At 44.3% G+C, this 23,915-nt stretch overlaps 1 protein-coding gene across 1 annotated transcript in view; it reads right to left on the minus strand.

Annotated features, from left to right (window-relative positions):
* Positions 1-3,127: 3,127 nt before the first annotated feature.
* The window catches only part of TM7SF3 (transmembrane 7 superfamily member 3), a 45,657-nt gene continuing 24,869 nt past the window's right edge, over positions 3,128-23,915 (minus strand). Inside the window, exons 5-12 of the mRNA XM_068277601.1 lie at positions 22,874-23,045; positions 20,795-20,972; positions 19,720-19,806; positions 19,558-19,638; positions 16,977-17,129; positions 15,783-15,880; positions 8,934-9,096; positions 3,128-5,122 (exon numbers count right to left, since the gene is read on the minus strand). Coding sequence (XP_068133702.1) covers positions 4,860-5,122; positions 8,934-9,096; positions 15,783-15,880; positions 16,977-17,129; positions 19,558-19,638; positions 19,720-19,806; positions 20,795-20,972; positions 22,874-23,045 — 1,195 coding nt within the window. The 3' untranslated portion in view covers positions 3,128-4,859. The remainder of the gene's footprint in view (positions 5,123-8,933; positions 9,097-15,782; positions 15,881-16,976; positions 17,130-19,557; positions 19,639-19,719; positions 19,807-20,794; positions 20,973-22,873; positions 23,046-23,915) is intronic.

A 23,915-nucleotide genomic window follows, 5' to 3' on the forward strand; every position in this document is an offset into this window, starting at 1 on the left:
TCTGTCCATCCTGTCAGAACAAATCCGGTTGTACCTTATAGCTTGGCTGTAAATTATAGAGTTCTTAATGTTCTTGGGATGAAAACTGTCATATCTTAGGTATGTGGGTGGTCTGTAGGTTTGCGATACAAGGAGGTTTGTATGTTGTTACCCCTGATGTAAAAAAAAACAAGATATAGATCATTTCATTGCGATTAGTAGTGATTAAGCTATTGGCAAATGAAAGGGATGAGCAGTGAAAGGTAAAAATCACTTTTGTCCGTTAGGGTAAAAACCGCTTTGGGATGAAGTGGTTAAAGGGATCAGAAGAATTACAGGGGGTAGAGGAAGCCCTGGGTAAGTTGAACTGGGGAAATGGTTTTACTTATAATGGAATCTCTGTTGGTTATGCATGGCACGTAAGCTGCCACTTTGTAGATTGATGACATCTGGGCTGAGAATGGAAGGTATTGCAGTATTGTCTGGTAGAGAAGGCACTTCCTCTTCCTCCACATGTGCCACACACCCATTATCACAGAGGAAGAGGAATAACACATTGGTCAGCACTCTGCTATGTGTGATCAACAGATGTAACACTTTTTTCTTCCACTTACCTTGCCTAATCCCACTTTGCAAGAGACAACTTCAGACCACACTTCTTGCAACAGCTTCAGGCCATATGTAATCTACCATGCTTTTCATCCCTCCATAGAGGAATACAGGGCGTGCACCTTTCAACTGTGATCATTCACTAGCACTTTAGATCTGATAAAAGGATTGCATCTATGCAACAATCAAGCTGACTGAATGATGAAACATTTTACATTTGATCAAACTTATAAAAATTATTTCACTCAATACAAAAAAAAATGTAATAATTTTACATTTTGCAGTAATTCCAAAATCTTGTAACTGTACTGATAGGAATATGGAGGCTGCCATATTTATTTCCCATTAAACAATACCAGTTGCCTGGCAGCCCTGCTGAGCTATTTGGCTGCAGTGGGGTTTAAATCACACCAGTAACAAGCATGCAGCTAATCTTGTCAGATCTATGTCAGAGCACACCTGCTCTGTATATGCTTGTTCAAGGTCCCTGCTGCTTACATAGTGCACATCACGGATGGTGAGTGCATGGTGGTTTCACCCCCAGTAGCCATTTATGTATTCAGCGATTTATGTGGCAGACAGACTGTTGCCTTGAGCAAGTTTTACCTTGAGGAAGGAATCCTGCGTGCTCCCAAAACATTTTTAAATCTTTCTATGAAACAAATAATTATAAGGGATGTGTCAGCCTTTCTATGCATTCATCTGACAAGGTGTCATCCTTTTTATCTGCTGCAGCACTCCTGAAGGTCTTTAATGGTTGATCCTATTGTGAGTGTGAGACAATCCTCCCAAATCAGACAGGAAGTGGGAAATTCTTTCAGAGGGGCACTCAGCTAGCCGCTAAAACTTTTTTTTTTTTTTTTAAGAAAAACTGGGGAAGAGCAGAACGTGTTCTAATTTATGGCTACTAGATTAAAAAAAAAAAGGGATTTAAATAATCCTCAATGAGAAATAAAGCTGAGGGTAAAAAAGGTGTGAAGCATTTAACTCCGGAATGATTACATAGAATAGTCAGTACTAACTCAGATAGATGCTGGAGGTGCTCAACTGCATTGGGTAACTTTATACATATATTCTAGACATGTCCTAAAATCGTTCCATTTTGGAAGGATGTGCTCTCACTACAAATCTCTATACCTTTTGAAATACTGTAAGCCTATTATTGCTTGGGCACTTAAAGGATATCAATATAACCAAAAACAAACAAACCCTGATCCAGATACTATGCTTTCAGGCAAGAAAAGAAATCTTAAAACGATGGAAATATGTTTCTTTCTCAATTGGATGGGTGGTGAGGAAGGGGTGGTTATAATGAATGTAAGCACATGCTGTAAAGGACATGTGATATGACACTGGGATACACTATGTATTGAGATAACAAAATCAGTATTTAAACTGGACACTATTTGTACAGTTGTTGCCCAATGCACAGCTTCCATTATTGACTTCTGTTTGGTGTTTCTTTGTTGTAATCCCCCAATGTTTGTTTATGGGGACTGTTGAATTTATATGTTTGTTTTCTTTTTCAAAAACAAAAAGAAACTTAAAAAAAAAAAAAAAAAAAAAAAAAAAAAACTATGGAAAAAAAGCTTCTGCCTCGACTATTGGCAAAAGGGCTAAAGCAGTTAATAGTGTACTTCCACTATACAAGACTACATACTAAAACAGACGTTGTCCTAAGAAATTTACTAAAGTTTGGGGTGTTTGGGAAAATAGGATAATGGATCGTACTGATCCTAACTTTATTCCTATTCTGGACTAGAATACTTCTAATGTCTTTCGGCGGGGGTTGGAGACTCGGGGCATGGGACAGACACTTCTTCCTTTCTGTCTTTATTTTCCTCTGTTCTTCCTGACTTTATTTTCCTCATCTTCTTTTAACTGCTCTTTCTTCCTCTTTTTCGACGCACAAAGTGAAAAGCCGTCAATACTGTACATTATTTCTACGGGCATAATGCTCTAGTCAGCCTCAATTGAATAATATCGCATCGTCATGAAAATATATGTACCTATGGATATGTTTATACTGTATAGTACACGCATTAAAGAACATGTAAATTAACTGATGCTGACTGATATCTTTCTCTGTTACATTTTAAGAAAATCAATAAAAATTTCAAAATGTAGAGGGCGAGAAGAAGATCTTCTGCTGACACATTTCCCCAACAGTTCATATTCCCATTGCTCAGACTTTCTAGTTTAGCTTGGATGTGGGGTTCCTCCTCCATGGGTAGAACCACACTGTCACTTTTCCACCACTCTTGGTCTGTGCAGACATGATAGCTCCAACCCCCCTCCAATGTGTGCTCTATCAGTATCACAGAATCCACTTTGGGAGGGTGAATGGCAGTTGAGGCCATATCCCCTCACATAAGGACAGGATGGTGTACGTGTTTCAGCCATATACATACCCCACTCCCATAGCAAATACATCTGATTAATGACTGTTTCAGTGACAACACAGACAGCAGAAGGCACAGAAGCCTAAATTCTATCCCTTTTTTCAACTTTAAAAGTGAAGTCAACTGAAAAGACCAAGTTTCTGCAAATGGGATTTATTTCTGGAAAAAAATGTAGTTTAGTAAATATATGAAATCTCAGGTACTTTTCTCTTTTATACAAAATAATGTATACGAAAAACAAGTGGCTATTGGCAATACAGCAAAAATATCACAATGGTGGTTCTTTAATCACATTCGTAGCTCCTGAGAGCCCCAAACACTGTATAGCGGTAGAACAACAAAGGCAGCAACATACTACACAGTGGTATTAATACAGCAAAAGTCTCTGTAATAAAATGCTGAACAGTGGCAATTATTATCCAAGTCACAGGGCTGGTCTTTCAGTAGGGTGAGAACTATAAATACAAATACCAAATTCACCGCACTAATACTGAAAGGCCACATTTGTCCAGGATCACCAGCAAACAAAATGGTTGCCTATTGCCATTTTTCTTCTTCGTGGTCTCGGTCTGGTCAGCACACCCGTACAACTCTCTAGGCATGCAGCCTGTGCCTACAACACTGCAGAGAGGTATGAACCATTTGAACGTGCTCGGTCACCAAATCTCTGTTAGAAACATGACGTCACTACCTGCAGTTACAATGCAATTGTATTGCTGCTGCACTAACACTGAGTAGGAGCCATTTTGTTCTTCTATCAGAGTTTAATCATATGTGTAGAGCTACGTGCCCAACTCCATGTAAAGTGTCCCTGTGAGGGTTGGCAACATTTTAAAAAACTTGCAGCTTCAGTACACAAAGCACTTGTAAGTACCTCAGGTATACGACAGGATCTTTCCTGTGCGTTCCGCAATCCCATGCTCATGTTGAATACTGGCTTTGACTTCTCTGAGACTTGCCCCACCCCTCCCTGATCTCCACAGACTCGATCAATGGCTGGTGTCAGTAGCTGAAATAAGCTGCCATTGTTTTATAGATGACAGGAAGGAGGAAGATAACAGATCCTATTGAGAAAAGTGTAGGCCTTTACCTAGCTTGGAAAATCAACCTCAGTGTGAGCCTGAGGAGTCCTGAGCTCCTTTCAGGCATTGTGGGCCTGAAAATGGAGGCCTCCTGAGGTATTTAAAGGAACCCTGTCATACCGGCTGTTAAGCAGCTGTGTCAGTTTACAAACATTGCAAACCCAGGCAGGTCTGAGGTTCATTACCATCATAGTGTTCTGCAGTCCACCTAGGTAAAAAAAAAAAAAAAGAATAATAATTTGCTTGTGCAAAAGTGAACCTCATGAGTTCTGCTAGGTCAGGCTTCCATTATCGCAATATTGGGCCTCTCAAACAAAAGTGTGAGGGTAGCCATATTCTTGCCATCCTCCTCCCTGCTTCATTCCCAGTGCAGTATGATAGAATAACAGGGGCCATCTGGTTGATAAAGGCAACAAGAACAACCCTCAGCCCTGCAGAGAATGGGTGGCAAGGATCTCGAAGACAAATCTCTGAAGGCAGAGCAATTATGGGTACAGTGTCATTAGTGGTCACAATGTTTTTTTCATAATTAACTTGAACGGAAAGAAATGACAGTTGTGAAAAATACAAATATTACACTAGTGTGTATCCTCAGCAGTCGTGGCTGGCCTAATACTGTGATGCTGTCTGATTTGAGTTGCAGTGCAGAAAGTGGACAGCAGATGGAGCTGAAAGACAGTCTTTAGAACCCTGCTCACCAACTGTCAATTCTTAAGAGCTGTAACTTCCTCTTTCAGGAAAAAAGCTCCCATAAGTCTCTAGTGGTAACCCCAGCAACATTTTCTGGTTATAGCAGCAGTGGCGTTGTCTCGCCCATAGACGGCCTCTTGCGGAAGAAATCCCTGAATTTCGCCCAGCGGGCCAGCAGCCGGTCTTTCAGTGGTGGCATGTGGTGGATGGGGTCCAGGATGTTGGTTATTCGCCTTTCTCGGTCCCTTTTCCAAATGGCATAGGGTGTGGGAGGGAAAGGACGCTGGTTGTGTTCTCTGTAAAACTGGATCCCTGCTCCACCAACTGCAAGGACTGCCCAAACCGCAATGATGATGAAATCTGTTGCAATCAAGAGAGAGCGTTAAGCCCCAATGCAAGTATCAAATTCCACATATCAAACAATTTAAAAGAGCTATGAGACATAACTACTGAAAACCAATCTGAAAAGGCTCTAAAACGATGTCCTTGGTCAGTAATGAAATAAATTTACAATATTAATGACCTGCATGTGCCCCAAAGAGGATGTGGGGGTAGTGTGAGTGGGATTACAGCATACCTCCCAACATTTTGAGATAAGAAAGAGGGACACTTAGGCTACACCCCTGCCACACCCCTAACCACGCCCCAACACACCCATGATCACGCAAACCATAAAGATTTCATAAGAAAAATATTTTTTATAATTCAAACCACACTGGTTCTTTTTTATCCTGGTTCATTTTCCTTCATATTAACATTTAATGAAACCAGTGATCTAACAAAGGGGTAATCAACATAATCGCCATGTTATAAATATGGTGAAGGGGAGATTTTTGGCAGTCTTCTTAAAATAGTGACCCAGATGAAAAATGACAATATTTTAAGCCGCAGACCGACAGTTTTATACACATGGAGATCTTAAGCTGCCATAATCGCTACAATTGCTAAAGAAAGAATTTCATTTTTGTGGCAATAATTTCCCTGCAATAAATACATTAGTGTAATAGTTCACCTTAACCCAGCAATGTCCTCCTCCATCCTCATTAGTTCCAGCTGGCCGCACACTGCTGCCTGCTCTGCAGGTCCCCTCCTGTAATCTTACACCCAGCGATGTCCCCTCCGTGCATCCTCATTAGTTCCAGCTGGTCGCACACACTGCTTTCTCTCTGCATGTCCCGTCTGTGTAATAATCACGTGACATGCAGAGGAAAGGAAGTAGTGTGTAGCCGGCTGGAACTGAGGAGGATGGACAGAGGGGATATCGCGGTGTGCAGGTGAAATAAACTGAAGCTGCACCTCCGATCAGCAAATGGAGAGGAGACCCAGACGGGGGAACCCATGAAGAGGGAAAAATGAATTCGGCCACCCTCTGCCACATCCCTGACTAAAGGGCAGCACTGGCTAATGCAGACAGCCCGGGACAGCAGGGGGGGGGGGGGGGGGGGGGGGGGGGGGTTAAGCGGGAGGCGGGACCACGCCCCCCAACCCGTGGCTGTTCCTCCGAAATCGGGACGGTTGTGAGGTCGGTTACAGTGCTATCTGGTTATGTCCTTAAAGTATACCTGTAAACTCGATAAAAGAAAAAAAAAAAAGGTACTTGCATAAGAAGTGGAGAGGCTCCGGATCCAATAGAGCCTTCTGGAAACACTCGCGGTCTCCAGGATTCTTGTCTTCAGAAGTACTCAGAGACCAGACTACCTCCGAAGCCTTCTGAGAACACCCAGAAGCTTCTTGAAATAAAAGTTGGACCACTACAATGGGGGCCCAGTGGTGGAACAAGGAGACCAATAAAGGACAGGGAAGGCTCTAAGGGATCCAGAGCCTGCCCTTAATATAACTATGTGGCTACAGGTATCCTTAAATAAGACATTCACCAAATAGCCACCCTGTTAGGCAAGTAGATTAAGGGGGGGTCTTCATAATATAATATAAAATAATAAAGAAGTGGAGACAGTAGAAAAGGGAAAAAACGCGGTGTGCTAATATTTTTAACTTAAAGTTTACAGATGTGTTCCGAGTTCTTCTCCAGGATCATCACATCTTCATCGGCTACATACCGACACTGTGAGATGATGCTGTAGTGTAATGTGGCTCAGTCATGTCCTCCTCTGATTTTCAGAAGGTCATATACATGTCTCCATCAGCCCACCATGCCTACAGATAGAGGCAGGGCCAGCAGGAATACGAGAGATGAGCAGAAGAGCCTTGAGACAGATGCCATTGTCAGCATCTCTTCAACCAAAGCTTCAAGAAACATGGATGGACCCTGGGCAACAATCTTCTGTTCATACATCATTACCAGACTATTAAAGGCTTGTTCAGGGTTCTTATCCTGGTCTACTCTAAATGCTTTGCTTCTATCAACATTAGGCCTGGAACCCACTTAAGAGCACTTTTCTAAGCTCTTTGTGATCTGAAAAGCTCTTGCTAATGTAATGCTATGGGTGTGATCTCACTTGAGTGATGTGATTTTATAAAAGTCGCCCATAGCATTGCATTAGCAAGAGCCTTTTCAAATCACTAGCGCTTAGAAAAAGCTTCTAGTGGGCTTGAGCCCTTAACCACGTTTTTGTACTCCACTTTGATAATTTATTAAATGGGTAAGTGGTCAGCTAAAAAACAAAAACTAAAAACAACAAAAAACCAAAACCCCTTTTCTGTGGCAATCTGACGGCCTTTCATTAAAGAGGTAACAATATCATAGCATAAGCCAACCTCATTGTATTATACCGACTTCCTTTTGGCCACAGAGGCCGGACGAGCCTTTCAATACTGGGACCAGTAAGTCTTACAAGGAAAGGTGAGCAGAGGTGTTTTTAGGCATAGGCAGTACAGGCCACTGCCTGGAGTGCCATTGGTTTCGGGGAGGGGGGGGGGGGGGGAACATGCTTCCAGAATGAAGCCACTCCCCCACGGGTGTTTGTACCTACTGTCACCTTAAGCCACCTTCAGTCCTTCTTTGCCACCTCTTCCCCCGTGTGTCCCTCTGTCCCCCTGTGCCTCATTCTGACTCCTTTTGTGTCTCCTGACTCTCCGGGCCCTAGGCACCTGCCTAAGTTGCTTTGTGGATGATCCAGCTCTGTGTGCTTCCCTCTGTGCCGCCCTCTGTCCCCCTTTGTGCCTCCCTCAGTCCCCTTTCCCCCATCCCCCTCCTGTGCTCTAACCTCCCGTCTGGAGTCCTGTTTTCTGCTGCCTCTACTCATGTAGTGTGTAATCCCGCTACATGCGGTAGCAGATGCTAGGCACTAGGGCGAGTGGTGAGCACACAGGCAGAAGCACAGCACTGGACTGGACCAACGGAGAGGAGAGAGCAACATACTCTGCACTTACACACTGGACTAGGGTAGTGCAGAAAGGGGGTGAGCAACGAAATAAGACAGGAACAGCAGGTTGTTTGCATCTCAGGGACTCCCTGTATTATGCATACATACTTTGGGGAGGGGGGATAGGGGTGACACAGGACTTCTTGCCTAGAATGACAAAAGGTTAGAAATGCTCCTGAAGGGGAGGATGTTCTCCCCTTCACTTGTTAGATGGTGTTGGTCAGTGAGAAAAGCCCCAAAGCAGGCTTACCCATCTTCTGTCAGCTGACTGTGGATTATGCATGCACTAAAATGAACAATACAACATAAACATATGGGGTGTTGTCAGTCTCAGGGTTAACTTGATAACTTGCCTGTTCACCTGTTATTTATAAGTGTCTAACAGCTCTCTTGCCCCCTCCTCAGCAAGACAGTCGTGATGATTTTTTTTTCCAAAGCTCTGTAACCACCCCCACCTGTATTGACATTTCCAGCCCCTAACTTGGAAGCCACCAATTAGGCCGTAGCTGCAGGAGACTTTTGGAGAGAGAACAAAAATCACCAAGGGCAGCTTTTCCGAGAGCGGGGTGGAGGGACACCTGTCTAATGATCAGGTAAGTTATTTATTCTGAACCCCCCAGTCAGACAGTGTCTGACATTACAGGTTCTCGCTTTTACACTGGAACAGTTGTTCATCAGCCAATCCAGTTAAAACGCAAAGGCACACTTTTATGAAGTCCTAGGTCTTCATAAAAGTGTGCCTTTGCGTTTTAACTGGATTGGCTGATGAACAACATGTGCACAACAGCAGTAGCTGCATGCCTGGAGGCAGTCTACATTGCATACTGAGTATAGAGTAAAACACTTACCATTAGTCTGGAAAGGCACACTGGTGTATGCAGTACTAAAGGCCCTGTTCAGCGCCCTCTTGAGGATGTTTAAAGTAATGTAGCTGAGACTGGTGAACAGGTAGCAGTCTATAGCCAACACCACTGAGTAGGAGCCAACAACGCTGCAGGCCAATATATTGAGCTGCAAGAAGATTAAAAAATAGTGGGTGAACACAGCATACAATCATAAGGACTGGATATATACAATGTTATATTAGGCGCCTTGAGTCCGCCAGGAGAAAAGCGCAATATAAATGTTATTTGTCTTGTCTTGTCTTGTCAACCACCTTGCACAAGTATGGAATCTAGCAACTACTGTCTTGGTGCATCTTGAGACACTTTAATGCTATAAGTGAACTTAATTTGGTTCTTCAGTGTTAAAGCCCAAATAACAATAACATCTCTATAGCGGTTTTCTCCCATAGGACTCAAAGCGCGTAGGCTCTCTCAGATTCAGTAATTGGTAGTAGGATGAAGTATTAACACAAAGGATCAAATTATATAGTATTTCTGCAAATGCCAAACTGAAGAGGTAAGCTTTCAGTCTGGAAATAATGGCAAAATAAATATGATTCTGATTTAAACACGTCCAGAGATGGTGCTGTCCTGATCTGCTGAGGTAAGGAGTTCCATAATGTAGGAGCAGCATGACAGAAGTTCTGTGACCAAAAGTTTTCAGGTGGACTCTGGGTATGACTAGATTATTAGAACCTGTGGATCTGAGATTGCAGGGATTTCTAAGCAGCTGCAACACTTCTCTCATGTATCTAGGGCCCAGATTATGTAATGATTTAAATGTCGGACGATCTTGAATAGGATCCTCCATTTTATAGGTAGTCAGTAAAGGGAGTGCAGGACTGCTTTTATGTGGCAAGGCAAATTTCAATGCAGTCATGTTGATTGCAATAAGGGTGAGGAGGTGTACGAGTTGACCCGACACTTAAAGTGAACCCGAGGCAATCCTAAAGTCAAAAATCAGATCGTTACCTAAGATCTGGATCTTCCAGCGGCTCCCCATGTCCTCCACCATCCAGGACCCTTCTAAAGATCTGAAGATCATGACTGCACTCCTCTTCTACAGTCCTCAGTCTACAGAGACGTTCTTACCAGAACTTGACCTTCTAATGTGTTTCTCCGTTTTGATTGCCTGATGAAGCGGGAGCTTTGCCCGTGAAACGCGTTGCATATACTTGGAGAATCCCCAATAAATAATATTGTTGTTTATTGACGGCTCATTGGCTGGTCTTTAAAAAGGAGGGATGTAGGTGGACTCACCTCCCTCAGGTAAACGGTTTTTAAATATTTTATCCTTGCTGGCGCCTCTGTTGTGTTCGATTATTCTATAGCACTCCTCTTCATGCACAAGCTCGGCCATGCTGCACCCACACAAGTACACACAAGCAGCACCGCGCCACTGTGCAGGTGCGGCAGTACTTGTGCAGATGCAGCACAGCAGCGCTCGTGCATGAAGAGGAACGCAATCATGTTTAGAAATCCTACTAGCTCTTGTCGGATTTATTGCTCTTGCAGCAATAAACAGATACTGTGACTGGTATCTGTTCAGAAGGATAGAAAGCAGAAATATAGCTTCAAATGTGTGTAAATTATCATTAGCTGCAGCTCTGTGTGCCTGATCCTGTGTCTCTCTCCCTCTCTCTGCCTGACAGTGTAAACAGTTTACAGGCAGGGAGATCTCATTCTAAATGGGGGGGGACCTTTTTTTCAGATCCTTAAAAATCCCTCATCTGTTCTCATATGATCTGTGAGGAAGCAGGAAGGGCAGAAACAAACAGTAAATAATTCCTCAGTGAATAGTGACAGAGAAGTGTAACCTAGCTACATGGTTCAGCTCTGCCTCCCCCTCCCCCGACACAAATTGTTACAGCTGGTAAACAAGGCACTTTTTCACACAGGCTGTGATGAGAGACTTCTGAAAAGCTTTCCAGTGTTGCTGGCTAAAAGTTCTATAGGCATGTGGGGTTTACAGAAGAACCGCTTCTTTGATAGTTAAGTATCTATCTTTTTAACCTAAGGATCGCCTCGGGTACACTTTAACCACTTGAGGACCGTGGGCTTTACCCTCCTTAAGGACCAGGCACTTTTTTTCCATTCAGACCACTGCAGCTTTCACAGTTTATTGCTCGCTCATACAACCTACCACCTAAATGAATTTTGGCTCCTTTTCACTGCCTTTTGGCTCCTGTCACTAATACAGCTTTCTTTTGGTGCTATTTGATTGTTGCTGCGATTTTTACTTATTATATTCATCAAAAAAGACATGAATTTGGGCAAAGAAATGATTTTTTTAACTTTCTGTGCTGACATTTTTCGAATAAAGTAACATTTCTGTATACATGCAGCGCGAAAAATGTGGACAAACATGTTTTTGATAAAAGAAAAACCCATTCAGTGTATATTTATTGGTTTGGGTAAAAGTTATAGCGTTTACTAACTATGGTGCAAAAAGTGAATTTTCCCATTTTCAAGCATCTAGGACTTTTCTGACCCCCTGTCATGTTTCATAAGGGGCTAGAATTCCAGGATAGTATAAATACCCCCCAAATGACCCAATTTTGGAAAGAAGACATCGCAAAGTATTCACTGAGAGGCATAGTGAGTTCATAGAAGATATTATTTTTTGTCACAAGTAAGCGGAAAATGACACTTTGTGTGAATTATGACAAATATGACTGTTTCCATTTCTTCTAACTTGCGACAAAAAAAAAATGAAATCTGCCACGGACTCACCATGCCCCTCTCTGAATACCTTGAAGTGTCTACTTTCCAAAATGGGTTCATTTGTGGGGTGTGTTTACTGTCCTCGCATTTTGGGGGGTGCTAATTTGTAAGCACCCCTGTAAAGCCTAAAGGTGCTCATTGGACTTTGGGCCCCTTAGCGCAGTTAGGCTGCAAAAAAGTGCCACACATGTGGTATTGCCGTACTCAGGAGAAGTAGTATAATGTGTTTTGGGGTGTATTTTTACACATACCCATGCTGGGTGGGAGAAATATCTCTGTAAATGACAATTTTTTTTTTTATTTTTTTATTTTTTTTACACACAATTGTCCATTTACAGAGATCTTTCTCCAACTCAGCATGGGTATGTGTAAAAAAATACACCCCAAAACACATTATACTACTTCTCCTGAGTACGGCGATACATGTGTGGCACTTTTTTGCACCCCAACTGCGCTAAGGGGCCCAAAGTCCAATGAGTACCTTTAGGATTTCACAGGTCATTTTGAGAAATTTCGTTTCAAGACTACTCCTCACGGTTTAGGGCCCCTAAAATGCCAGGACAGTATAGGAACCCCACAAATGACCCCATTTTAGAAAGAAGACACCCCAAGGTATTCCGTTAGTAGTACGGTGAGTTCATAGAAGATTTTATTTTTGTCACAAGTTATCGGAAAATGACACTTTGTGAAAAAAAAACAATAAAAATCAATTTCCGCTAACTTGTGACAAAAAATAAAAATCTTCTATGAACTCACAGTACTACTAACAGAATACCTTGGGGTGTTCTTCTTTCTAAAATGGGGTAATTTGTGGGGTTCCTATACTGTCCTGGCATTTTAGGGGCCTTAAACCGTGAGGAGTAGTCTTGAAACGAAATTTCTCAAAATGACCTGTGAAATCCTAAAGGTACTCATTGGACTTTGGGCACCTTAGCGCAGTTAGGGTGCTAAACGCCGTACTCGGGAGAAGTAGTACAATGTGTTTTGGGGTGTATTTTTACACATACCCATGCTGGGTGGGAGAAATAACTCTGTAAATGGACAATTGTGTGTAAAAAAAAAAAAAAATCAAAAGATTGTCATTTACAGAGGTATTTCTCCCACCCAGCATGGGTATGTGTAAAAATACACCCCAAAACACATTATACTACTTCTCCCGAGTACGGCGATACCACATGTGTGGCACTTTTTTGCACCCTAACTGCGCTAAGGGTCCCAAAGTCCAATGGGTACTTTTAGGATTTCACAGGTCATTTTTGTTTCAAGACTACTCCTCACGGTTTAGGGCCCCTAAAATGCCAGGGCAGTATAGGAACCCCACTAATGACCCCATTTTAGAAAGAAGACACCCCAAGGTATTCCGTTAGGAGTATGGTGAGTTCATAGACGTTTTTATTTTTTTGTCACAAGTTAGCGGAAATTGATTTTAATTGTTTTTTTTTTCACAAAGTGTCATTTTCCGCTAACTTGTGACAAAAAATAAAATCTTCTATGAACTGACCATACTCCTAACGGAATACCTTTGGGTGTCTTCTTTCTAGAATGGGGTCATTTGTGGGGTTCCTATACTGCCCTGGCATTTTAGGGGCCCTAAACCGTGAGGAGTAGTCTTGAAGCCAAATGTCGCAAAATGACCTGTGAAATCCTAAAGGTACTCATTGGACTTTGGGCCCCTTAGCGTACTTAGGGTGTAAAAAAGTGCCACACATGTGGTACCGCCGTACCCAGGAGAAGTAGTATAATGTGTTTTGGGGTGTATTTTTACACATACCCATGCAGGGTGGGAGAAATATCTCTGTAAATGACAATTGTTTGATTTTTTTTTTTACACACAATTGTCCATTTACAGAGAGATTTCTCCCACCCAGCATGGGTATGTGTAAAAATACACCCCAAAACACATTATACTACTTCTCCTGAGTACGGCGATACCACATGTGTGACACTTTTTTGCAGCCTAGGTGCGTTAAGGGGCCCAACGTCCTATTCACAGGTCATATTGAGGCATTTGTTTTCTAGACTACTCCTCACGGTTTAGGGCCCCTAAAATGCTAGGGCAGTATAGGAACCCCACAAGTGACCCCATTTTAGAAAGAAGACACCCCGAGGTATTCCGTTAGGTGTATGGCGAGTTCATAGAAGATTTTATTTTTTGTCACAAGTTAGTGAAAAATGATACTTTGTGAAAAAAAAAAAAAAAATCAATTTAAAAACTTTTGACAAAAAATAAAATCTTCTATGAACTCGTCATACACCTAACAGAATACATTGGGGTGTCTTTTCTAAAATGGGGTCACTTGTGGGGTTCCTATACCGCCCTGGCATTTTACGGGCCCAAAACCATGAGTAGTCTGGAAACCAAATGTCTCAAAATGACTGTTCAGGGGTATAAGCATCTGCAAATTTTGATGACAGGTGGTCTATGAGGGGACGAATCTTGTGGAACCGGTCATAAGCAGGGTGGCCTTTTAGATGACAGGTTGTATTGGGCCTGATCTGATGGATAGGAGTGCTAGGGGGGTGACAGGAGGTGATTGATGGGTGTCTCAGGGGGTGGTTAGAGGGGAAAATAGATGCAATCAATGCACTGGGGAGGTGATCGGAAGGGGGTCTGAGGGGGATCTGAGGGTTTGGCCGAGTGATCAGGAGCCCACACGGGGCAAATTAGGGCCTGATCTGATAGGTAGGTGTGCTAGGGGGTGACAGGAGGTGATTGATGGGTGTCTCAAGGTGTGATTAGAGGGGGGAATAGATGCAAGCAATGCACTGGCAAGGTGATGAGGGCTGGGGTCTGAGGGCGTTCTGAGGGTGTGGGCGGGTGATTGAGTGCCCTAGGGGCAGATAGGGGTCTAATCTGATGGATAGCAGTGACGGGGTGATTGATGGGTAATTAGTGGGTGTTTGGAGGAGAGAACAGATGTAAACAATGCACTTGGGAGGTGATCGGACGTCGGATCTGCGGGCGATCTATTGGTGTGGGTGGGTGATCAGATTGCCCGCAAGGGGCAGGTTAGGGGCTGATTGATAGGTGGCAGTGCCAGGGGGTGATTGATGGGTGGCAGTGCCAGGGGGTGATTGATGGGTGGTTGACAGGTGATCAGTGGGTTATTACAGGGAAGAATAGATGTAACTAATGCACTGGCGAATTGATAAGGGGGGGTCTGAGGGCAATCTGAGCGTGTAGGCGGGTGATTGGGTGCCCGCAAGGGGCAGATTAGGGTCTGATCTGATGGATAACAGTGACAGGTGATGATAGGGGGTGATTGATGGGTAATTAGTGGGTGTTTAGGGTAGAGAACAGACACTGCACTTGAGAGGTGATCTGACGGCGGGCGATCTATTGGTGTGAGTGGGTGATCAGATTGCCCGCAAGGGGCAGGTTAGGGGCTGATTGATGGGTGGCAGTGACAGGGGGTGATTGATGGGTGATTGACAGGTGATTGACAGGCGATCAGGGGGATAGAGGTATACAGTACACAGGGGGGGGGGGGGGGGAGAATCTGAGGGGTGGGGGGTGATCAGGAGTCCCCAGGGGGCAGTTTAGGGTTAAAAAAAATAGCGTTGACAGATAGTGACAGGGAGTGATTGATGGGTAATTAGGTGGGTGATTGGGTGTAAACAGGGGTCTGGGGGGTGGGCGGGGGGGTCTGAGGGGTACTGTGGGCGTCCAGGGGGCAGGGGGGGTGGGATCAGTGTGCTTGGGTGCAGACTAGGGTGGCTGCAGCCTGCCCTGGTGGTCCCTCGGACACTGGGACCACCAGGGCAGGAGGCAGCCTAAATTATACACTTTGTATGCGGCGATCGTGGGGTTAACATCCCGCCGGCGCTCCCGTATGGCTGGCGGGATGTTGCGGCAGGTGAGCGGAGTCAGGAGCCGCGGAGGATCGCATCACGGATGACGCGATCGCTACGCCCATGCCCCTAAAAGGACCGCCGCCTCTGTGGGTGAGCTGGTCCTTGCGGGGTCCGCTTCCCGGCCGCCTCTGTGCGTTAGGCGGTCGGGAAGTGGTTAATAGGCTGGCAGGGTACCTTGGTTTGTTTGACCTGTTTCAGGTACACTTTAAGAACATTTTCAGAATGAATACTCACCACTCGTGGAAAGGGTAGCAAAGCCAAAGGCACCAGCAATGCGATACAGGTGAATGTCAGCCAGAATATTGCATCATTGTGGAAAGTGGCAAAATCCCCTGCAGAAGGCGAGGAACAAAAAAATGTCTATTTCAATTTTAAAAGTGAAAGTTAAAAGACATGTAGAAATAATAGTCGTTATTTGCAAAATATTTTTTTAAGTGGACCTGAACTCTTGCACCAGACAGAAGGAAAACAGAGAAATGCATGAGTTTAGCCTGTGTAATTCCCCTGATTTGTGTCTAATCACTAGTTGTAATTTGATCCCTCCCCTGTGTCACATGACTGCCTATGGCAGATAAGCAGAGAAGCCCATTTGAAAGCACAGGCTGTAAACAATATATCTGCTTCCATGAATCAGGTAGAAGTAGAAACTGAGCAGATTCATTTTAGGATTTGTATCGGCCGTAACAAAGAAATGTTCTTTGTTTAAAGGTTATTCTGCTGTTGTGTATCTTCTAGGGCAGAGAGAACATTCTGAATTCAGGGCCGCTTTAAAAAAAAAAGTGAAAGGCATATGGAGGCCAACATATTTTTTTTTCCTTTTAAGCAATGCAGATTGCCTGGCTGTCCTACTGATCCCCATCTCTAATACTTTTATTCATAGACCCTGAACAAGCATGTAGATCAGATGCTTTCTGACTAACGTCTGACTGGATTTACCGCGTGCTTGTTTCAGGCGTGCGATTCAGACACTACTGGAGCCAAAGAGATCAGCAGGGCTGCCAGGCCACTGGTATTGTTTAAAATGGAATAAATATGACAGCCACCATATGACTCACTTGAGGTTCCCTTTTAAGGCCAGAATTTACTTTGTTAGCATAAGAGTCCAGATGTTACAGTAATTCACATCTAACACTTTCAGTCTCTCTAAAAAAAAAAAAAAGCATAATATGATTTTGGATTTGGAAGTGGCGCTAAAACACTTCATGAATATTGAAAGATGGATGCGTGCATAAAGGAAAGTGGAAGCTGTTTCAAATGGTGTCTATAAATCCTAGTATGCAAAGAACAGCTGAAAGGTACCGTGGGACTCTTGGAAATGGAGACTGAATGGACAGAACCCCTTAGAAGATCACTTCAAAACCTGATGGACAAGAGAATAATGAAGGGAGAGAAGGGGGGAGGGATGACATTTTCAGTAAAATACCGTACCTATTGGAGTGAAGAACACGATGGAGGACACCAAAAATCCCAAGACAAGCCCCGCCAGAAGCACACACAGATAGACACATCCCAATCTCCACCAATACCCCACCAGTAGCAGACCACCGAACACTCCGGTGAAGAAGGTGATGACCAAACGATCTGTAGAAAAAAGGGAAAGAAAAGACTCAAACCAAAACTTTGGGTACCTGTGATGGTAACAAAACAACAACAAAAAAAAAAATGTATACATACCTGGGGCCTCCTTCAGACCCATTTAGGCTGCTAGGTCCCTCGCCCTACTGGATCCTTTGCAATTCAGTCCGGTAATACCGTCAGTTGGCGCAGTCCTGCTGTGTGTGCTCCTGCTGTGCAGGCGCAGGACTCTTCCGACGGCGGGAGCGCGACAACTAGCAGGATTACCAGACTGAATTGTGAAGTATGCAGGAGGCGGAGGAGGACGGTTAGGTACCGAGCAGCCTGAAGGGGGCTGGAGAAAGCCCCGGGTACGTAGAAAACTTTTTTTTTCCACCAGTTTCAGATTTTAATAAGGCTACTGAGAAACAGTGTGGGGCAAGTCTATCCAAAAGAGACCACCCAATTACAGGTAGATCAAGGTGGCTTACATTTCTATGGCTCCCTGTCATACCCCAGACGACCAGCTCATCTTGTAATTCAGGGTAATTCTGCTCCTCTATAATAAATGCTATACAGTTTAAAGGCACAATATAAAAAAATAAGCACAAGGAAATCATCAATCAGAACCAAAGAGGTCCAAGCAGGGGGAGGGAGAAGCACACCTACAGAGAGGTAAGTACAGGAGGGATGATTCATAAGATGCAAATTATTTCTTCTTGCATTCAAAATGTTATGCGGTTTGAGCTTGGACCAATCAGAATAACTTCGGGTTTAATTCTTATTGGTCCAAGTTCAAGCTGCAAAACATGTATATGTCATTTGAGTGCAAGGAGAAATGTGCAGCTCAACAATCATTCCTTGTCCCCACCACTAGAGTTGCAGCGCTGTATATAGTAAAAAAAAAAAAAGCCGTTTATTTTCTTTTAACAGCTTGCCAGCCACGATCGCAGGCTGCCAAACTGATCTCCGTGTGGAGCTGCGTATGTAAAGCAGGGATGCACGTGCATCCACGCACGCAATCACCGCTAATCTCTGCCCCCAGGACTGGACGCAATTCTGCGTTAGGCGGTCCTGGGAGAGCGGCCTGGATTCGGTATTAGGCAGTCGCAGAGTAGTTAAAGCAAGTCTGACGCTTCAATAAAAAAAAAAAAAAAAAACCAGATACTCACCTGAGGAGAGGGAAGGCTCTGGGCCCTATAAAGCTTTCCCGGTCTCCTCAGTCCCTCGCAGGCTCCTCCATTTAAATCTTCCGCAAAAGTGACTTCGGCACTCTTTGGAAGCCCTCGGGCTCCCAGAAGTGGGCAGCTCTGTATTGCGCTTGCGCAAGAGAGGGCGCTCGCACAGTATGGGGCGATCCATCTTCAGAAGCCTGAGTGCTTCCGAAGACTGTTGAAGGCAGACCAATTCAGAAGAGAGTCATTGTGGACTGCTAACGGGGATGCCTGCGGGAGCACGGGAAGACTCTATAGTACCCAGAGCCTTCCCTCTCCTTCAGTATCCGTTTTTTATTTAACTTCAGACTCCCTTTAAAGTGTACCAGAGTTGAAGGAAAAAAAAAATGGGAGTCCTTTTACACATAGGGCTGGTTCACACGGGCGTCTGCCCCGCGTTTACCTCCGGCGTTTGAGACTCGCCATTAAACGCTCCCATTCAAGTGAAAGACAGCGTTTGTACCGGGCTTTTACTGACATTTGCGCGAACAGGGCATTCAGATCCCGGTTTTCCCTGGTGTGAGGCGACCCTGGACTCTACATGTAGCATCTTGGGTCAGTTAACCACCTCGGCTAATGTCCCCCCTGTGGGGACGAAAACGCAGACCGCTAGTGAAAGCCACCGAAAGCAACGCCGCCGAAAGCCAGGTAAATGCCTGTGTGAACCAGCCCTTAATTGCTCTTAGTTATAACTGAAAGTTCCCACTATACAGGTTTTAATTAAAAGCACAATACACTACTATGGAGGGGGTAAACACATACCAACCCAATGATCATAAAAGGGCCCTAAGAAAAGGGAAGCCTCTGGATCCTCTAGAGAAGCTTCCCACATCCAACTAGCCCCCTCCGTTGCTGCACCCAGTCCCCCGGTCGGACATACCTGATCTGAGCTTGGCAGATATGTTACTTAGCCATGCTCCTCTTCATGCATGAGTGTAGCCATACTGCAGCTGCGCAGTAAGCCAGAGCCACTCATCCACAAATGGCTCTGAGATACTGTGTAAGCTCAGCCGTTCATAAAGAGGATCACAGATGCGATCTTCAAGAGGGCCCTGAGCAGCAGCGGTGGTCTGGAGGAAGACGTGGGAAGCCTCTCGAGTATCCAGAATCTTCCCTCTTTTTAGGCAAGTATCAGATTTTTTTTTTCTTTTAGGTTTGCTTCGGGTTCCAGAACCGGATAACCTGACAATAAGGTAAATAGCAGGGAGGAGAGACAAAAACACACATAACTGGTCGCTTACCATTGTGGTCCAATAGGGTGACTCTGGTGAGCAAAACAAACATCAAAAACCCAAAGACGACAAATCCCATAGAGAAGAACCCTGGGAAGACAAAATAAGTGTCAAAGCCCAGAATTTGCCAATTGCCCCATTATTTCACAAGACTGATTAAGCCTCACTCACCAGTTTTGAGAAAGCGATGACCAAAAAAACAAATGAAGAGGCCGACCACAGCACAGATAGTGAAGAAGACTTTGGTTGAAACTTTGCCTGGAGAAAAGAACAGCAATTTAGAGCATGCGAAGCAATGTGCAAAACAGCAACTAAAACATTGAGAGCAAGCGAGACTCTGTTCGAGTCCATCCCCCTTGCAGTCTAATGCTGCAAATACACGGATCGACTCCCGCTGCGTCCCCGCCACGTCTGCGGATCGATTACTGCTCGTCCCAGCCGGCGCTCCTTATCAGCTGCTCGATTCCCCGCCATTGTCCGCCAGTGGGGATCGAGCGGGCGGGGGTCGAGCAGCGTGATCGGACCAGCTGAATATTATCAGCTGGCCGGATCAGCTGGTCGATACACGGTACAGAAACGTACCGTGTATCCCCAGCATAAACTAATGCCTAGTACACACCATACAATTTTCTGTTAGATTTTCTGTAATTAGATTATTTTTTGTAACGTACTGGTAGAGACTAGTCATTATCTCTGGTGCATTGTCTTCTGGTTATCTCCTGCTGAGTAGAACAATGCCTAATTGCTCGGCAGATAGATGGTTAGATAGATCATTTCCAACATGTTGGAAATTATCTGGCAGGTAAATCTTACAGAAAATTGTATGATGTGTACTAGGCATAATGCTGGGAATACACGGTAGATGGCTCGATTGATAATTTCCGATATGTCTGATCACCGCCGGATCGATTCCGCGCTCGATACCGCGGGCGGGACAATGGAAAAAGATAAGGAAATCTAGCAGAGGATAAGAGAATCACCCGCGGGGACGAGCGGGAATCGATCCAGCGGCATAATCGAGCCACGGAACCGTAAGGTGTATTCCCGGCATAAGGGAACCTAAAGGGAAATATGGCAAGACGAATGCTTTATAGCACTGGCCCTAACTAAACCTGTTCCCGAATTCCAATAGTCTCATTTCAGTATTAGAGTGTCTGAACATCCTGGTCTACAGATTATTAGTGTTCACTAGCTTTTTTACATTTGGGATTTGTAAAGGTCAAGGTTGGACAGTTGTATATCATACCCAGCGTGTAGCAGCTGTCCACGGTGGCGGTGAAGTTACAGGCATATGTATGAACCGGCACATAGGCTGCAGACGTGTTCAGGAGAGGATCCCGCACAATCACATTATAAATGACTCCTTGTCCGGGGATAGATGAGAAGGCCATGAGAGTCTGGTCACTGCTGGTCAGCGTGGTTAACTGTCACAAAGACAAGAGATCACAGTCATATTTACTATTTATAGACAGCTGACAGAATTCAGAGCACTTGTAGAGATAGGGAAGTACCTTATAATGCGCTGGCTTTGGAAGAAAACGATTGAGGTTTCAAAAGACTTATCAATCATGTGTTTAATTTACTTAACAGGCTTTTTTTTAACCACGCTTCCACCATAGGTTATTTCCCCTTAAAAACCAAAGCAATTTTCACACATCATGCTCCTCCCATTCATTCCCCAACAACTTCAGGGGCTACCTGATGAGTTGCTAGACGACGAAACGCGTAGGGCAGAGCCACAGAGTGACATCAGACGGAGGCTGTAGCATCAGCTTAGCGTACCAGCGGTGATTTTAAACTTAGCATACGGTGGTGACTTATGAGGCTGAGTGGGACAAATATGGCGGCCATAAGGAAACTGACTCTTCCCCTAGCCTCTATGTACACTTGCCACTTATCATTTTTATGGTTTTTAAACCTTTTTAAACATAATTAAAGCGGAATTACACTATTGGAAGCTGGTCTTCCGTTTGTTCCTTTTCACGCATCACCCCCAGCCCTGAGAGGACTAACAAGAGGCGGACATCCATACCATCCCACCACCTGGTTTCCCAGAAGGAGGAGGTGTGATCCTGGGAGGCGACGGGGGCCACACACCCCAAATGCACTGAACGGTCTGTTAAGAGCTCAACATCCGGTGAGTGGTTACTTGAAGGGGGGGGGGGGGGGATAAGGTTTGATGCATGAACTTGGCTTCCATACCAAGCGGCGCAACACCATAACTTTATCTTATCTGCACCACTGGCTATAGCCCAGAGACTGTGTTGCAGCACTTGGATATAGAAACAGAAGATTCCATTATTGCTGGCATATGTGATATGTATCCCATTAATGCATTTGGGGCTTCACTTGACTACAATACAGAGGTACAGATTTATCAGAAGTACATCTCTCACAGAGTAAATTGCACCATAAAGTACTTTTTTCTTATGTCACTCTCATTTACAGTAGGCAGTAAAAAGTCGGACAGATCAGACAGGTTTTGGACTGGTTCAACTCCTCACCGGGGATTATCAGGATTTCCTTTATTTTTTACAAAACCACTCCATGGAAAGGATCCTGGCCAGCCTGTCTACTTGCTAACATACTCCTGTTAACTTGCTATTTTGGTAGTTGGACTGACCAAATACAATACACTTACTGATTTTCAAGATCAGTAAGTGATTTTGAAAATAAAGAAAACCCCCAATATCCCCCATGAGGAGATTGACTAGTTCAAATCCTGTCAGATTTCTACTGCCTACTCTAAAGAACAGCATTGTATGAAAAAAGTAATTTAAAAGTGCATTTTACTCTAAAATAAATGCACATTTTCATACATATACACGACATGCATTTTAAATTTTACTATTTTTTTGCCATTAAAAAGATACGAAGAGCAACATATACTAAGGTAGTACCCCTCAGTCAGGGCCCATTCACACTAGAAGCGCTTTTGTGAGCATTTTGCGATTGATTAGCGGTTTTTAAAAATCGCTCCCATTCACGTTCATTAAAATCGCGGTAAAAATTGCGGAGAAAAAAAAAAAAATCACTGCGACTGCGTATGCAAAAATCGCTGCGATTTTTCTACGATTTTAATGAAACTGAATGGGAGCGATTAAAAAAAATGCTAATCACAAAACGCTCAGAAAAGCACTTCTAGTGTGAATGGGCCCTCAGTACTACACCGCAAGATCACTTAAAAGTTAGGCTTATTTCAAATGGATTGATAAGGAGCAGCACTGCTACCACTTCCCAACTGCTTCAAATAACCCACCAACAGCAGCACGAGGTGTAACGAGTGGATTGCCAATACACAACTTCCAACTTTACCAGCCATTACCTTAACTCCATTGGCAAGGACCTGTGGCATCATAGACATCCTCTGTAGATGGGATAGTAAGACAGTGTCATGCAGGCTGTTCTCTGGCAGGAAGTACTGGTAGATGTCATACTGCAGACGCCACCTTGTGTCCTGACCCGTCTCTGTGTCACATGTCCTGGCACTGGTGTTCCTGGGGCAGATGGAAGAGGGGCATCAAAAGGGACCAGTAGAATGTTCACATCGATACAACATACATCGTCACAGCTGAGGCAAAGGTATTTATGGTTTTAAAAAAAAAAATGTGATTACAACAGATAGTGTGTGGCTAATGCTAGTCTACAGGAGGTAGGACAACCTGGGGAGGAGTCTCCTACAATGGGCTGAAGAGCTGAGAACATAAGGAGAGAAGTCAGTCCCACAGATCATCATTGCCCTACAGCAGATGCTGCATTTGATTGGTTCATGGCAAAGCTACATATACTGGATTTGCATAAAACTAGCACAAGCTCAGGATTAGCATCTCATTGACCAACCCTACTTCTACATCTTCATGGATCAGCTTTTGCAATAGCTCTATCACACACATATATATTTTTTATATAGCACTGACATCTTCTGCAGCGCTTTCAGAGTAAATTATAGTCATGGCACTGACTGTCCCCTAAGGTGCGTAGACATGTCCAACCGGGATTAGGAGCTACTCCCCTTGGGAGACATTGCTGGGCTGCATACATAGGTGTCAGCTATATAGGGGGGGGGGGGGGGGACGCGCTGTGTTGCTAAGCGGAGGTGTGGGGGGGTGGAGCGGCGGAGAGATGATGAGCAACGGATGCATGATATCACGCAAGGGGCGGGTGAGCGGCACAAACCACAGGATCTCGCAGGGGGGGGGGGGGGATATCATCATTGCTGGGGTTGGGTAGATCTGTCTGGCAGATCACTCGCAGGTTGAGCATCTGGTGCCATAAAGATAGGAAAAAGAACCGAGAGCCCAATCTAGTGTAGTATGTTCAACAATGTGGCAAATGTATTTGAATGAGATTATACTCACAAGTGTGGG

Source organism: Hyperolius riggenbachi, chromosome 3 (assembly GCF_040937935.1).
Source record: "Hyperolius riggenbachi isolate aHypRig1 chromosome 3, aHypRig1.pri, whole genome shotgun sequence".
Lineage (NCBI taxonomy): Eukaryota > Metazoa > Chordata > Amphibia > Anura > Hyperoliidae > Hyperolius > Hyperolius riggenbachi.